Source organism: Thalassophryne amazonica, chromosome 2 (assembly GCF_902500255.1).
Source record: "Thalassophryne amazonica chromosome 2, fThaAma1.1, whole genome shotgun sequence".
Taxonomy (NCBI): domain Eukaryota; kingdom Metazoa; phylum Chordata; class Actinopteri; order Batrachoidiformes; family Batrachoididae; genus Thalassophryne; species Thalassophryne amazonica.
The window spans coordinates 155710310-155724037 of NC_047104.1; the positions used below are offsets into that span (position 1 = coordinate 155710310).

A 13728-nucleotide genomic window follows, 5' to 3' on the forward strand; every position below is an offset into this window, starting at 1 on the left:
TAAGAGGTAAAAAGGTCACATTCTGCTTCCTATTTTTATGCTCATACAGCTGGGGGAATTTTACCATTGCATTATATTCTATGGGATTTAAACCAAACATTCTTTGGTCTCAAGCCCACCACTACACCATCACCTCTCCAGACTTGCACACAACTGTTCCTCAGATGGTCCTCCTTTAAAGTTGAGCTCAAGGTCGTGGTCAGGATCACCTTGGGTGACCCAAGGACTTGAAAGGAGCCTCCAAATAAAATGTATTATTATTATTATCAAAGATCAGACTGCATGGCCCCACAACTTTATGACCATTAATTAATCTGAAAAAAGGGACATTCAGCAGGAAAATCTTTCATTTAGAAGGATTTTTTTTTAATTACATGCGTGGCTGTCCATTTTAAATCCACATCTATATTTACAACAAAAGTGTATAATTTATATTTTACCATAGACTGTACATATTTTTCATAAACTGTATATATTTTTATATTACCAGTTACAGTGGGCGTTACCCAGAACTGAACTCCTCACGCGTATTCAGCCAATCAGAGACGCTATTTGGCTCCTCCTGCTCCACTGTCGTAAAGTGTTTACAGTGTTTGTGTCGCTTTACGGTCGCTGTTGAGATGAGGTACCGGGTCGTCGCAGTGGTTCGCTGGATTCTTTTTCTGTGAAGTTGTTGTTTCAGGTGAGAGTTATCTCAAGAACCGTGTGGATTTTTATTTTATAGACAATGGCTGTTTGGGTTTCGCCTGTTTAAACTCATGACGACAGAGCTTGTTAGCTGGTGGTAGTTGCTGACTGAACGCATTGCGGCGATGGTGACGTCACGTATGTTTATATTTGTGAATCTCAACAAAAACCCACAAACCCCCAGAATGAACCCTGAACCCGAACTGGACCTGAGTGTGGCAGCAGTTCTGAACCAAACCAAGGTCTGTACATCCAGGAGTGCAGTCAGAGGGGCTGCTCGGGACGCTGAGTTCCCCAAAGTGGCAGCGATGCAGCGGCCACGCTGGTATTTTATGGAATTAATTTATTTTATAAAATTATGTGGTTTATTACCTCCGCCGATGAAGTTGGAGGTTATGTTTTCGCTCCTACTTGTTTTTTTTGTCCGTTTGTTTGTGGATAGCCTGTAACCCACAATTTTTCATATATCATTATCAGGGCTGGATCCAGAGTGAAAATCTGACAGATGCAGTTGATAAAATCAATAAAAATATGACTGCATATATTCTTAATAATAATATATTGAGATACAGACAGTTCACAGAAGATATTTTCCATTGATACCAATCAAAATTAGGAACAGTCCAGCAGGTAACAATATTCATCATGTCCATGACTAAATATACTAAAACAAATACATCACAATTGTACACGTCACAGTTGTGATATGTGTACAGTTGTGATGTATTTGTTTTAGTATATTTAGATTTTGCTGTGATGTGGCACTTTATAAGCCGATTGAATTGAAATTGAACATTTTATTGAGTCTTAAAGTAAATAAATATATTGGTCGCTGGATCCTTAAACTTTGGACATAATAAACTCTACATGGTAGATCCTTGATATCTGGACATAAATAGGAATAAACAAAATCTGTAGTTTTTGTCAAAAGCATTTTCTTTCAGACATTATTGGCATGAATGTCTTTCCATATATCTGAGCTGAGCTCTTACAGCTGCTGTGCTTCACTTCAGGATGTAATTTATAAAGAACGCAGGGCGTCTCATTTTGGGAGGAAAAAAAAACATTTTAGTCGATTGTAGTTTCTTTCTGTATTACACCGTTTGGAAAGAGGTGTCATTTTATTTAAAGCGGCAATTTATTTTGAAGTTATTAATTCTGACCGGACTCTGTTTCGACAGAGAGCCGCGCAGTGTTTCGAGCTGTGTGAACAGAACGGAGGACGATTCTCGTTTCTTGAATGCAACAAGAGTCCCAGTTAGTGACTTTAATACACAGAAAAGTGACTCATGATATTTTAATGGCTTTGAGAGGGGTTAAGAAGAGGACTTACCGCTTCCGAAGAGCAGCGAATCAAAGAGCCACGAGCTGTTGAATCAAAGCATTGTTTCACAGCTTCAAAGTGGAGCTGTGCTGCAGAAATGGTTGATTACAGAGCCGCTGCAGACCAAACCCTGAATATCCGACTTTATTTGTATGTCCATATGACTCTGAAACTCGGAAAAATCTGTCTAATTTACAGACTATAGGTTGACATGAAAACCAAAGCTGTGTTCACCGCGGGGACACGTTCGGCACTATTCGGGATTATTCAAGATTTTTTTGTTTTTTTACCGCATCGGTCCAAACTGGTCTGGATCCGGGCCTGATTATGAAATTTTTGCTGAAGATTCATATCCTGATAGGCAAGAACTGATTCAGTTTTCAAGGACATAGGTCAAAGGTCAAAGTCAGGAAAAATCTTGGAAGGTTGGAAAAATCCCTATCTTTAACACTGAATGAATGTTCGAAAAGTCATATTTCTGTCAAAAAAAAGATAGACTTTCCTTCATATTTGATAGTATTATGTGGGATGGTATCCTTTATCAACGGACAAAGTTTGATCCAGATCTGATCCAGATTACAGATTTTGTGGTCATTTACACTTAACATTGAAAACCTCATTTAATGTATATTTACACTGTATCAATCAAACATGCCCCAATCACTCTCATATTTGACAGTGAGGTGCAGACTGGCACCCACTATCACCCGACACAGTTTGATCTTGATCTGATCTGGATTGTGGATTTTGTGGACATTTGAAATTAATATTGAAAAGCCCATTTGGTGTACATTTTGCATTATATCTCACTCAAAAGTGCCTCAGTCACTCTCATTTTTCTGTTATGGATTTACCTACACCACCAAAATTGGATGGAGGTTCCAATTTTATGCCTGTTTGTCTTCCAGTTATCAGTCAGAAACCAAGTGCCAAAAAGCAGTGACAAATTGTGCACAGCAGAGAAAACCAATGTACTGTGAAAAATATCTGGAAAAGAATTAAGAAACTGAAAAAATGAAAGCAAAAAACTTACACAAAAAAATTAAATTTAAGTGCATGAACTAAACACGTCCTCCTGACATTTAATTTAGCTTATGAAAAGTCACTTGTAACAGGACTTTGACCTTTTTTCCAGTGTAAAAATTTGTGGAATTTGAAACTACTGTTGTTTGAGGTTTGCACTCTATGAGTACGACGCTCTAGTTTTTTTTAATTAATTTACTTATCGGGAGGACAGCTGACAGCAGTGCCATGTTGTGCGTATCAAGTTAACAGTCAGAACTTTAAAAATAATGCCACAATCTCACAATCTTTGACATTTTTGTCTCCTATCGACATAAAAGTAAGATTGGACTTTTTGGTTCTTTCATATTTGTATCAAATTTGTAATATAAATATATTTCATATTTGAGAGCATTATGTAGGATGGTATCCTTTATTGACTGACAAGGTTTGATCCGGATCTGATCCAGATGACAGATTTTGTGTCCATTTAAATTTAACATTGAAACCCCCATTTAATGTATATTTTACATTATATCTTAATCAAATGCGCCCCAATCACTCTCATATTTGAAAGTGAGGTGCAGACTGGCACTTACTATCACCTGACAAAGTTTGCTCTGGATCTGATCCGGATTGCGGATTTTGTGGACGCTTGACTTTAATATTGAAAAGCCCTTTGGGTATACGTACATTTTGCATTATATCTCAATCCAGAGTGCCTAGGTCACTCTCATTTATGACAATGAGGTGCAAACTGGCACTCTCAATGAATAGACTAAGTTTGATCTGCATCCGATCCATATTGTGGATTTAGAGGATATTTGATTTTAACAGCTTCAACCACTTTACTTCAATTAAGGGTTGCTGACCTTAACATTGAAAAGCCCTTTTGATCTATATATTGTTATATTTTATCCTATCAAAAGCCACTTCTAACAGGAGTTTGACCTTGAAATTTTTTTCAAAGGTAAAAATTTGTGAAATTGGAAACTAGTGTTGGCGGAGGTTTCAATTTCAATTTATTTTTATTTATATAGCACCAAATCACAACAAAGTTGCCTCAAGGCACTTCACACTAGTAAGGGCTAACCTTACCAACCATTTCATTTATTTTTTTATGTGAAAAAATTTAATATTTTGGGGATAAAATCCAGATCAGGTTCCCAAACTGGTTTTAAAGGCGGATTAAAATCAAACCAGGATTTATTTATTTTTTAACAGTTCTTATTCTTTTACAATGGAGAACAACCTAAAACAAAACAAAACCTTAGATGTTCAAATACATGAATGTATTGTAAGAAAATAGTGATATTAAAACTTAGATATATATATATATATATATATATATATATATATATATATATATATATATACACACACACAGTGGTCCCTCGCTATATCGCGGTTCACCTTTCGCGGTCTCGCTGTTTCGCGGATTTTTTTAGTGCAATTTTGCATGCTGCTTCTTTTTTTTTTAACTGTCTGCTGTGCTTAGTTGCAGCCAAAATCTGGTAACAGGTCCAGAGACTACACTCGCTGTTTTGATGCAGAGCGCTCCAGCAGCGAACAAAAAAGCACACGCATTGTGTTCTGCGTGTGTCTGTTTATAAGAATCTTCTCACTCAGAAGAAAAAAAGAGCGCCAACACCTACCCATATCACTTGGAAAAAGACACCTGCCCCGAGGTGGAAAAACACGCTGCGGAGCAGCACCACGATGAAGGCGCGATCAGAGGAATACTGGTCAGTTACTATTAATAATTTCTTATGTGTCCAACCTCGTAGGTTGATCGTTAAAATTAAATTTGTTAATTCTAAAAGCCATCATAATTATTTATAGGAAAACGTTGTATTTTTATTTCTCAAACAAATGTTTGGGCCTGAAAACAGGTTCTATTAAGGTTTGAACTTTGAGAGTGTTTACACAGGAGAGAAAAGTGAGAAAATGTGTGTAGTGAGGGGTTTTACAGCCTTAAAACATCTATAATAATTGTAAAAAAATAACGCTGCTACTTCGCAGAATTCACCTATCGCGGGCTATTTTTAGAACATAACTCCCGCGATAAACCAGGGACCACTGTATATATATATATATATATATATATATATATAATATGTGTGTGTGTGTGTCTTTGGTTGAAATTGCAGTCTGTAAAACAACACAAGGACACATGAACAAGATAATCACAGTACAAAACCTTTTATATAAGAACATAAGAGTCAGCTGTGTTTGGGTGGCTATGTGGATGTGTATGTCTGGGACACGCCACCACCCCCGCACAACATATATACAACCAAATCATCAGATGTTAGAAACTCTAACCACTGGCTGTACTAAATTGATGATGAATTGACTGTAGCACGTGTGGTGTGTATCATGTTTCAGAGTGACGCTGTGATTGGAGAATGGACCCTGTCGTGCTGAGCTACCAGGACAGCCTTCTGCGGCGCTCTGATGTGTCCTTACTGGATGGGCCTTTCTGGCTCAACGACCGTGTCATTGGCTTTGCCTTTGAATATTTTGGAACCGAGCGGTTCAGAGTGCTGGGTGAGACCATAATCTATATCAGCCCTGAGGTTACCCAGTTCATCAAGTGTGCCTCTTGTCCAGACGAGTTAGCCATTTTTCTCGAGCCGCTGGATCTAGCTTCCCGGCGCTGGGTCTTCCTGGCTGTCAACGACAACTCCAATCAGACTGCTGGGGGTTCCCACTGGAGCCTCTTGGTCTTCCATCAGGACTCCACTCAATTTTGCCACTATGACTCTCAGCATGGAAGCAACTCATTGCACGCACGACGCATCGCTAACAAGTTGGAGCCTTTCTTGGGTGCAGGAAGGAAGGTGCTGTTTGTGGAGGAGCCCTGCCCGTCTCAGCAGAACAGCTATGACTGTGGCATGTATGTTATTTGTATCGCTGAGGCCTTGTGTGAGAAGGCCAGGGTGGAGGGCTCGCCACGACTTCCTGTGCAAATCATCACCCCAGCCTACATCACACAGAAGAGGGCTGAGTGGTACAGACTGATCCAGAGTCTAGCTCAGAATGATCTCTGCCGTGTGCTCACTTTCCCATAGCATGTACTTTGATATGCAGAACAGCTGTCGGTCCCCCAAGTATGTACTTAAATCTTTGATCAACTATGGTGCAAAGGTTTCATACGCAGTGCTCAGTTTTCCCATTGTCCACTTGTCCCAGGGACACAACCTGTCATCTGTACACAATTTTGATCTGTTTCCACATTGAAGTCAATATTTTTTTTTTTTCATTAAATGCCTGGGCTTGGTTAAATTTGGCTTCTTTGAAGACCTGCATGCTTTTGCTTAAACCCCAGAGTGACAACAGGCCAAAAGGAGCTAGCCACTAGCCATATTGTATGCTAATCTTTTTTTAAGGGGGGGGGGGGGGGGGTGGAGTTGTACAGTTATGCACAAATGTCTTTTGCATAACTTTATTCAGTTGCATGCACAGGCATGTGTGCAGCATTCACTGGGCCTCATGCAAGAACCTTGTTTGTAAATGTGCGTCTACAGAAAACTACCTGTTTTATTGTATTTTGAGTTTATTCGTAGGTGCAGACAATATTTATGAGCAATTCAGACTTGAAATCTGAGTCCTGCAATCGGTCTGCTGTCATCCAATCCTGCGTTTGGAATAATTTAGTAAATATTTCAAGCAGCTGTAGTTTGGAAAGTCAACATAGATTACATGTCATAATTAATCCGCCGTTATCCAGTTTAACTCTGCATTTTCAGTTATAATATTCTGAATTGATTCACAGTGCCTAATATCATAAATTTAAGATATGATATTTCTATCATAACGAGGAAATGCAAGAATCACAGAATTCATGCCAGTGGTTTGTTTGTAAGCCCTCATTGTCAAGGGACACAACAATGGGTGGCGGGTGAGACTGGGGCAAGGGACACGAGGGCAGTCTGGCTGTAGTCTGATCCGTCCAGTGCTGGATGGCGCGTTAATATGAACATGTCACTCCACAAGACCACTTATGATGTTTTCTTTTGTTCATCTTCATGACAGGAGCTTACTTTCCGTGGTCCCACAGCCGTCTTCGGCCACTTTGCTGTGGTGAGAATTGTTCTCATCCATTTACGTCAACCCAAATTGCTTATTTAAGATTATTTTTTTATATCACTGAACAAGTCCAATCCTATCAGGTGAAACAAAACGCCATGAAAAGGACTTATTTATTCTCATCCGCTGCCTTTAGTAAGTCCCTTAAATCCCACTCATTATACTGTTACATGGTAACTCTGGGATTTCCCTACATAGGATCTATTTTTAGACGTTTTATAGGATGTCTATTCACTTGGGATTAACACTAAATTAATTGGTGTCTTATTGATTTAGAACACAAACACTGTCGCTTGTTAACTGTCTAATGTAAATTTAAATTCTGTTTTATGCAATCCATCAAAGTTTTTTTTTTTTTCTTTACTTGATCTGTAAGTTTAATTGCTTCAAAATATCAAACCACATGTGTAAGGTGAATAATGTGATGGGGCTCAGGTGGTCCTCACCAATCACAGCTTGTAATGGGATCAATCCCCATACACTCTCCTTCCATTTCCTTCCACCAAGCCTCATATCCGCTGTCACACCAAGAAATCACAGTTCTGATTTGGATAGCATAGTAATAATCCTTAAGATTAGGGAGGGACATACCACCAGCATTTTTACTAATGAGAAGTGTACTATATTTAATCCTCATTTTTTTAACCGTTCAAAATAAAGTGTGAAATTTGTTTGTCCCATTCATGAAATTGGCTGGTCGGGATTTTAACTGGTAATGACAAGAAAAGATAAAACAGTCTTGGAAGTATTGATATCTTAACAGTCTTGATTCTTGCATTAAAATTCAGAAGGGATGTTGACCAGTTAGTGATATCTTTGATTTTCATGTTTACGATTTAAATTTTTTTTCTTATACAGGTCATTAGGACACGTCAGGGCCCCTTCACACATAACACAATTGAGGCAGAATGGCTCACGTGGGAAATTGGAGCCCCACTTGGACGCCTCGTACAGCACTCACCACATTCATTCAGGCACTGCACAGGCACTCTATATTCACATGCTGCTTGCGCCGGGAACCCATTCGAATGGCGGGCAAGATGAGTTCACACTGCCATCTGATCGTGTTTGAAGCATTTGAATGGCATTTCGTATGCAGGTCGGACATATCATGCCGTGGCTGAGCAGCTGCACGAAATCATCAGTCATGTCGAAACGTGGCTGAATGACACCATTGAGGCAGCCTTCACAACATCAGGCGAAAGTCGTCAAATGCTGTACGAGTGGACGTTCAACCCACTCTTGGCCACAATCGGCTGGAGTTCAGGTGCCACCCACGAATATCCAACACCACTTAGAAAAGGCGGGGTTATTTGCGCTGCCAGCACGAGAGTAGAGAGCAGGTGACCACTTTCGAGCTGGATGTGTGAATGGCCCCACATTTCCTAAGTGCCCACAAGTGTGCTGTGCCCCCCCCCCCACAAGCAACAATTAAAATGAACACAGTATCTCCCCCCCACCTCACATATGAAATGGTGTGCGAGTGTGCAGTTCCCCCCCCCCCCCCCCAGTAACACTGCCAGTGGAGGTACAGCTGAGGTGGAAAATGCACCAACAGCGGCCAGAGCGCAGTGCGATCGCTGTCCAGCGCAGTGTGGACATCTGGACAGCCTGTCATGTCCATGATTGGATGTCCTGTATCACATTCCCTCCCATTGCACAAAATAGGACATTATGATCATTTCAGCTGTGCACAGCTACGTGTCCACGTGAGTTGATGCATGTGACAGGCTTGCCCTCACAGCTGACTGGCATGTAGGCGCTGTGGACCGCGCAACAGAGTTACAAATAAAAACGCTCGTCTGTGGCCATCAAGCGGACAGCCACGAGACGTGGTCACAAGATGGAGCTTTGAGTGACCGTGAGGCCAAGGGGGCATGTTGCTCAGATCATGTTAGCGAAGGCTCACCGACACTGTCAGATGACACGCACGTTGTCAGGGGAGAGTGTGAGTGACAGCGACAGTGAGGTGCTCAATTAAATGAAAAAGTGGTAAATTAAAAAATACAAACAATGAGGACAACAGCCTGAGCTCATTCATGTGTGATGGCTTGGCTCTGCAGATACGGGGGCGTGTCCAGCTCAGACTCACTCTTGCAGTTGACACTGACAGGTTGAACACAACATGTTAAATTAAAACAAAGAACAATAAATAATTATAATAAAACAATGATCAGCATGTCATGAGAGCCTGCCCACACGTGCAGGGGCATAGGTTTGCATATGGACCATAGGGACAAGTCACAACCAATATTTTGGGATGGCAAAATAGTCCCTACCGATATTTAGCATTTTTTTTATATAACAAAATCATTCACTATTTTTTTGCGAACTCGATACTATAATTTTAGTCGTCACGTTTTGTGTTTTCGACGTGCCAGAGTGACAGGGTTACCCATGTTGCAGTTTCATTAGCTCACGTTCTTCTCACATGGACGTAAACAAAGCGCATCTCGTGGCAGGCAGTGCTTCATTTGTAAAGTAAAAAAAAAAAAAAAAATTTGTAAAGTGGAGGCCCCGGAGCGCAGAGGATGGGTGGCTCCGGTGCAGTGTTGCCAGATGTACGATAATTATCGTATTGTACGATAGTCTTGCCCACTGTACGATGTACGATCAATAATGGGAAAAAACCCAATATGTACGATAATTTCAGTTGGTTGCCCAAACACGCATCTCTCTCTGACACCCAAGAATCATTTTGCAGGTGTTGCACTCAGGCGGCATCAAAGACACACCACACACAGGGCTGCTGCAGGCTTTGGGCTGCCGGGACAGTCATTTGAAAGCCCGCCGCCTCTATACAAAGTAATGAGTTCCATCCAATCTCTGCAGGACAGGAAGATTCCCCAACCAACATCTTTTTTTTTTTCTAAACTGTATTTCAACAAATGCAATAACAAACGAACAAAACACAAGAGCAAAGAGATATACAAGAAAAATAAAAAAAGGTTCAAGTTCCTTATGGAGGTGTCAACATTTTTTCTGTGTTCAACAAAATCTGCACAAGTGTCCACGGCATCGGATGACGACAGCGACCTCGAGGTTGAATTCGACTCTTTCTAGTCTGGTAATTAACACGTTTGTATCCCTTCATAGAAAAAAAAAGTTTCTAGTCTGGTAGTGCATTTGCTTGTGCATTTGCGTTCTTTTTGTGCCATAGTTTCCCCATTACTATAATTACTGTTTAAAAATGTGACATAAAATTCTTTGTAAATTAAAAAAAAACCCCGCTAAAATAGCTACGTTGTATGCGTTTTGTTTGTGTACGATAATTTCTCCCAAAATACGATAATTTTGAGGTTTTGGTACGATAGTTTCATATTTCATATCTGGCAACACTGCTCCGGTGCAGAAAAACAAGAAGGGCGGGGGGAGGGAGAGGGGTTGCGAACAATGCTGTGCGCCACACTTAAAATAAACCACACCCACACACACAACTTCACAAATGACACTAACACTCTGCCTTTTCCTCAAAAATACTACATTTATGTTTGCTGTCTGTACTTTTCTGTCACTTTTGCGCTCTTTTTCATACTTTTCCCTCGTTTCAAAAGTCACCGAACGCACTTTACCGTAATATATGCAACATATAGCACACTGTTGGAGAGCACGGGTTCTTGGCTTGCTGTCAGTGTTGAAATTTTTCAGAGTGAGGGCTTACATGAGAACTTACGGTAATGAGAATCAGCGGCGCACTAGTGTGAAACTTCCGTGTTTTTCCTCTGCGTTATGACATCACAGGCTTACGTTTACCGTAATACACCATATATCATTGGAAATCTCTCTTTTTTTTTGGCAAATTAGGTTGCCCGATACCTACAACTGCATTATTGATGAAGAGAATAGATTATACATCTTGGTTGCAAAAACTTTTTTTTTTTTTGTTAGCTCCACAAGTATTTTTTTTTTTGTTGTTGTCTTGTTTTCTCAGGTGTAGGCCTATAGAATAGATTCGTGATATTGGGTGCAATTTTGTTATTTAAACTATTTGTTTGTTTGCCTACACACTTAATATTGTAAATAAAGTGTTAAATTATTCAGCATTATGTCATCATATGTTATGTATTATGCTGTACTTGTACGTCTAATGGTATGAGTGGGTTAGGGGGTGGTGGTGGGCAGGGGGGCCGGGGGGGTGGTGGTATTGTCCCTACCAAAGCTGAGACCAAACCTACGCCCTTGCACATGTGGATTGCTGTGGAATGCTATGAATTGATGAAAGATATGCGTTTTGCTGCTGTGACTTGCACCGAACAGGTGGGTGTGTCCATGCCAGCCGCTGCTGTTGAGATCTATGGACTCGCAAGTCACAGCTGGACAACACATACCGTGCTATGAAGGATCTGATCTGACAACACTTGCATGGGCATGCTGTCCTCAAGTGGAAATAAATAAAAACACATATCGCCTTTGCAACGAGCAGGAGTGACCGAGTCAGCGTGCACATCGGCAGGCTGTCCCATGTGAAAAGGACCGTCTGATCATGTGTACAGTCAGCTGATGATCTGTCATGTCCATCACATCAGCTGTGGTCCACATGACACTGTGTCCTTTGACACGCCGGTCGCTGGACACGCAGGGCTGGTTGGACACGGGGTGCCAGCAGATATGATAAGAGTCCATAAGGCTTAATTCATTTGAATTCATGACTTTATGACTATGGGTCCTATACAGAGGAACAGAAGGATCATACTTGTATTGTCTGCTCAATATGAGGGATTAAATATTAGAAATTGCGGTGTTTTTCTTTGGGGTGTGTGTGTGTGTTTTCCCCACAGCAGCGGCGGATGTGGTGTCACACTTTCCAGGTGCTTGCACTTAGTTTAGGTTCTGGAGATGGATTGTAGTTAAATGGTAAAACTTGTGCTTTTGTATATTGAGTTTGTAACCTGAATATGCGCCAAATATCTCAAGGAAGTCCAAATGAGTGGGGAGGCATTTATCTGGGTATCTGATATACATCAAGATGTCATCAGCACACAATGCTACTTTATGTTCTCTATTGTTGGTAGCGTCTATATAAATTGCAAAAGGAGTAGGTGAGAGGGGGCATCCCTGATGCGTGGATATTAGTGGAGTACTTTTATGCACAGGGGCAGTTCTAGCTTGTTTGCCTTTTCTTGTCTGTGTTCATTTGGCACTTGGGGATCAACAAATTATCCATCCCTTAACAATATCAATAAAGAGTCAAGACTAAACCACATCACCTTGATGGTGTGCAGACTTGTTTTGTATTATTTTTGATAATTTCACACAACACACAAAAACATGGAGACAGATTTTGCGATATAATGACTGAAATGTGCTTTACTCACTCTGACTTATCTCTGGCCGCTTCTTCGGGATCGGGTCGTGGGGCAACAGCTCCAGTAGGGGACCCCAGACTTCCCTTCCCTGGGCCGCAATAGTCACCTCTGACTGGGAATCGCGAGGCGTTCCCAGGCCAGTGTGGAGATATAATCTCTCTAGTCCTGAGTCTTCCCCGGAGTCTCCTCCCAGATGGATGTACGTGGAACACCTCCCTAGAGAGGCGCCCAGAGTGCATCCTTACCAGATGCCTGAACCACCTCAGCTGGCTCCTTTCAACACGAAGGAGCAGTGACTCTACTCCGACCAAGTTTCTGACCAAGCTTCTTACCCTATCTCTAAGAGAGACACCAGTCACCCACCTAAAGAAGCCCATTTTGGTCGCTTGTATCTGCTACCTAGTTTTTTCAGTCGTGACGCAACCCTCATGACCATATGTGAGAATAGGAATGAAGACTGACCAGTAGGTTGAGAGCTTCACCTTTTGGTTCTTCTCCCTTTTCATCTCAACAGTACACCAGAGCGAATTCAATACCGCCCCTGCTGCGCCGGTGTCGCTGACCGAATGGTCCCCCCCTAAAAATCAGTCTGCCCTGCCTTCACTGCACATACATCATTAGCTGCGGTTCACGGATTATCACCTTGTTTCTGTTTCAAACTGCCTCCAGTCATCATCTGTCTCAGTGACAGATATATGAAGCTTTTGTACAACAATCATTTCCACATAAATTCAGCATTATTTCATCATAAAAGATGGAGAAAGTGATCAGATCACCACAGCTACACAAGCTGCTAGCTGCTGCGTTCATTGCACCTCCGTCATTTCAAAGAGTCACAGACTATCGACTTGTTTCTGCTTGAAACTGATGTCTGTGACACCGGTTCTCTGGCCAATCTCACGCTCCATTGTCCCCTCACTGGTGAACAAGACCCCGAGGTACTTGAACTTCTTCAGTTGGGGCAAGACCTCATTCCCTACTCGGAGTAAGCAATAAGATGTGCTTTATTTAGAAGAAACTGAAGGTGTTTTACTCTGTCAGATAACCCCGTTGCCAAAGTAAGTAAATTTCATGTACATAGCACCATTTCAGAATCAGAATAGGATGTATTTGTCAAGTATCTTCAAAGAATACAAGGAATTTGACTCCGGTTTGACGTGTACTCTCTCTCTACAGGCATGCAGAAATATACACTAAACACTAAATAATTCACAATAAAAAATGTGCAAATAAAAATTTGCAAATTAATGTGCAGTAAAAAAAATGTGTGCAAAGGAGAAACAGACAGTTTGACATTGTACATGAGGTATATGAATG

General features: G+C 41.1%; 1 protein-coding gene across 3 annotated transcripts; it reads left to right on the forward strand.

The window, feature by feature from the left end:
* Window positions 1–587: 587 nt before the first annotated feature.
* Window positions 588–6385, forward strand: senp8 (SUMO peptidase family member, NEDD8 specific). Of its 3 annotated transcripts, none has more exons than XM_034159829.1 (2): window positions 588–682; window positions 5402–6385. In XM_034159829.1, the coding sequence occupies exon 2, from the start codon at window positions 5422–5424 to the stop codon at window positions 6085–6087; it is 666 nt and encodes a 221-aa protein (XP_034015720.1). In that variant the 5' UTR covers window positions 588–682; window positions 5402–5421; the 3' UTR covers window positions 6088–6385. The 3 variants fall into 3 exon arrangements, with proteins under 3 accessions (XP_034015720.1, XP_034015735.1, XP_034015728.1); XM_034159844.1 differs by lacking the exon at window positions 588–682 and adding an exon at window positions 3174–3185; XM_034159837.1 differs by lacking the exon at window positions 588–682 and adding an exon at window positions 5238–5249.
* The last annotated feature ends 7343 nt before the right edge of the window (window positions 6386–13728 follow it).